The sequence below is a fragment of the Triticum aestivum genome, chromosome 6A, assembly GCF_018294505.1.
Source record: "Triticum aestivum cultivar Chinese Spring chromosome 6A, IWGSC CS RefSeq v2.1, whole genome shotgun sequence".
NCBI lineage: Eukaryota > Viridiplantae > Streptophyta > Magnoliopsida > Poales > Poaceae > Triticum > Triticum aestivum.
Window position 1 is genome coordinate 18,662,266 of NC_057809.1, and position 2,639 is coordinate 18,664,904.

At 46.6% G+C, this 2,639-nt stretch overlaps 1 protein-coding gene across 1 annotated transcript; it reads right to left on the reverse strand.

The window, feature by feature from the left end:
* Positions 1 to 1,359: 1,359 nt before the first annotated feature.
* On the reverse strand, positions 1,360 to 2,158 carry LOC123131712 (protein H2A.5-like). The gene is made up of 2 exons (XM_044551386.1): positions 1,898 to 2,158; positions 1,360 to 1,801 (listed from the first exon to the last, which is right to left on the reverse strand). Exons 1-2 carry the CDS (start codon positions 2,072 to 2,074, stop codon positions 1,535 to 1,537), a joined length of 444 nt encoding a protein of 147 aa, XP_044407321.1. The 5' UTR covers positions 2,075 to 2,158; the 3' UTR covers positions 1,360 to 1,534.
* Between the last annotated feature and the right edge of the window lie 481 nt (positions 2,159 to 2,639).

Below are 2,639 nucleotides of genomic sequence, written 5' to 3' on the forward strand. Positions count from 1 at the left end.
CAGGAAACAGAAAACCAAAGTATATGGCGTTGAAGGAAGTACCCTAAAGGTGAGGCAGTGACGCAGTGTGGCCATATATGTGAGCCATGGTCTAATGCAAGTTAAGATTCATTGTGGTCGAGCGAACGACCGAAAACAAAAAAGGCTACACACTGTGAATAAAGATAGTGTTTGTTTCATTTTATCGTTGTAAACAATAAAGTGTTTGGATACCACCTGTATGAGAACGAAATGTTATTTCTTACAGTGCTCGTAATTATAGTGCCATTTTTTTGGTGAAAATTTTGAATGTTATGTTCTCCGGTTTTGTTTTGACATTTGGCATTTCAGGTCACCCAAAGAAAACTTAAAAAAATTGAGGCAAGTTGGCATCCCAAGGGACTAACGAACCACTGATACAGCAGCTCCTGGTCGTACCACAACAAACCAAGTTATCAGAAGGATAAACGATTTGTCATATGAGCATGTCTCCTCATAACGGGCACCCCCATAGCCTCCACCAAATCGACAAAATGTTACCCAAACACCGTGCAAATGTGCCACTAGTACCGATGGTCGACCACAAGCCATAGATTTAAACCGTCAGAACGCATGAAATAAACTAGAGAAGTGGAAGAAACTGAAAAGAAACATGATGGTCGGCCTAAATGCGTCCACGGCTGCAACTAGAAGGACTGGAGGCCCAATGCCAAGAGAGGAAATAACACTAATTGAAAAAGAAAACTCATTCGTCGATAAAAAAAATCATTATGCATTTAACCTGTTATTGTACTATTCATCAATTTACTGAAAATCCTTGTTATTTTTTCCACCATGAAACATCAACTGCTTATTTTTCGTGGAAGCTTTCCGGTGACGAACATTTTTCTACTGGATCCTTTGAAGGCCCTGCCTGATCCTATTTTAATTTCTCAATATCAGTTTCTGCTTTAGCTCATTATTACAAAAATAGTGCCTCATCTGGCTAGTAATTTTAGTTTGCATCTAGCAGCCAAAACGTTCCCTCAGGTCTGGTCTGTTACGTACATCAAACTCCGAAGGAAAGATCATGGTTAAATTGTCTGCAAAATGTTTCATCTTTCTTGTGAAGCATCTTCCTTGTCCAATATAGCATCAATCTATAATTTGCACCACTTGGGAATCATCAAGTGCTAGTTCTCCATAAATTCATTTTCCCACGGCTTGAGATCTTCATACGGAACTAAAGATGAACCGCTGAAATCACAGATAAATGGAAAATATCGGACGTTAGAAGAGAGAATTTCGTAGTACAGCAAATCTTCAAACGCAAAGGCAGGCAGCAAGCGTTCGCAAGATCAATTGCAGCCATAAGTAGCAGACTAGAGTAGAACAAGAGAGTTAAGATTGAAGTGATTGCATCTTTCGCCATTGTCACAGAAATCACAGGTACAATGTCACCCATGCTCGACGAATCTGATGGGCACAGAAGACTACAAGACACTACATACAGGATCTCATCGTAGTCCATGAGAAATGGATCTAAGCAACAATGGCTAGGCTATGGGGACGACGGCTACTCCTTGGTGGCGGCGGTCTTCTTCTTGGGGGACTTGGCGGCCGTCTTCTTCTTGGGCGACTTGGCCTCCTTCTCGGCGGCGGCGGGGGACTTCTTGGGGAGCAGCACGGAGTTGATGTTGGGGATCACGCCACCGTGGGCGATGGTGACGCCGGCGAGCAGCCTGCGGAGCTCCTGGTCATTGCGGACGGCGAGGAGCAGGTGGCGCGGGATGATGCGGGTCTTCTTGTTGTCCTTGGCAGCATTGCCGGCGAGCTCCAGGACCTGCGCATTCAAAAACGAAATCTGTCAGTTAACTGTCCGAGCACGGGAAGAACAGAGCAGAACAGATGTTCAAGGACGGGGAAGATCGGCGCATACCTCTGCGGCGAGGTACTCGAGGACGGCGGCGAGGTAGACGGGGGCGCCGGAGCCGACGCGCTGCGCGTAGCGGCCCTTCTTGAGGTAGCGCCCGATGCGGCCGACGGGGAACTGGAGCCCGGCCTTGACGGACCTGGTCACCGCCTTCTTCCTGTCGCCGCCCTTCCTTCCGGCCATCTTGCTTGCTGCTACTTCTCCGGCGACGAGGACTCTCGAGGTGTGGTGTTTGCGGCGGCGGTGCTAGATCGGAATGCTCTGAGCTTGTGTGTTGGAACGCTGGCGTGGGCGCGGGTTTTATCGGGAGGCGGGAGCGTCGCTGGCGGGGGGAGCGATCCGCGTGATGCGGTGCGCCAGCCGTTGGATCTGAGGGGAGCGTGACGGGCCGGGGGAGTGATCCGTGGGAGCTCCAGATCGACCAATCAGATAGCAGAGATTTGCAATACGTACGTGGAATTGAAATTGAGTTCAAAACCAAAAATCAGCCTATGTATTGAAATGGGCTTGAATTCCTTTTTTTTTTGCTATTAGATGGGCTTCAATTCTGATTGTGTTTTTGGTCGTATATAAAATTGCTAATTGGGATTAAGTGATTGTCAATAGCACCCCTAAAAAAAAGTGATTGTCAATAGCAGTTTTTTTTTTGAAAAAAACATATATTAATTAATTAAACAGAAGTTTATTACAATCAGTCATTACAACATATGCCACACAGGGTGGAACAGAGTTAACGAGCAACCCATCA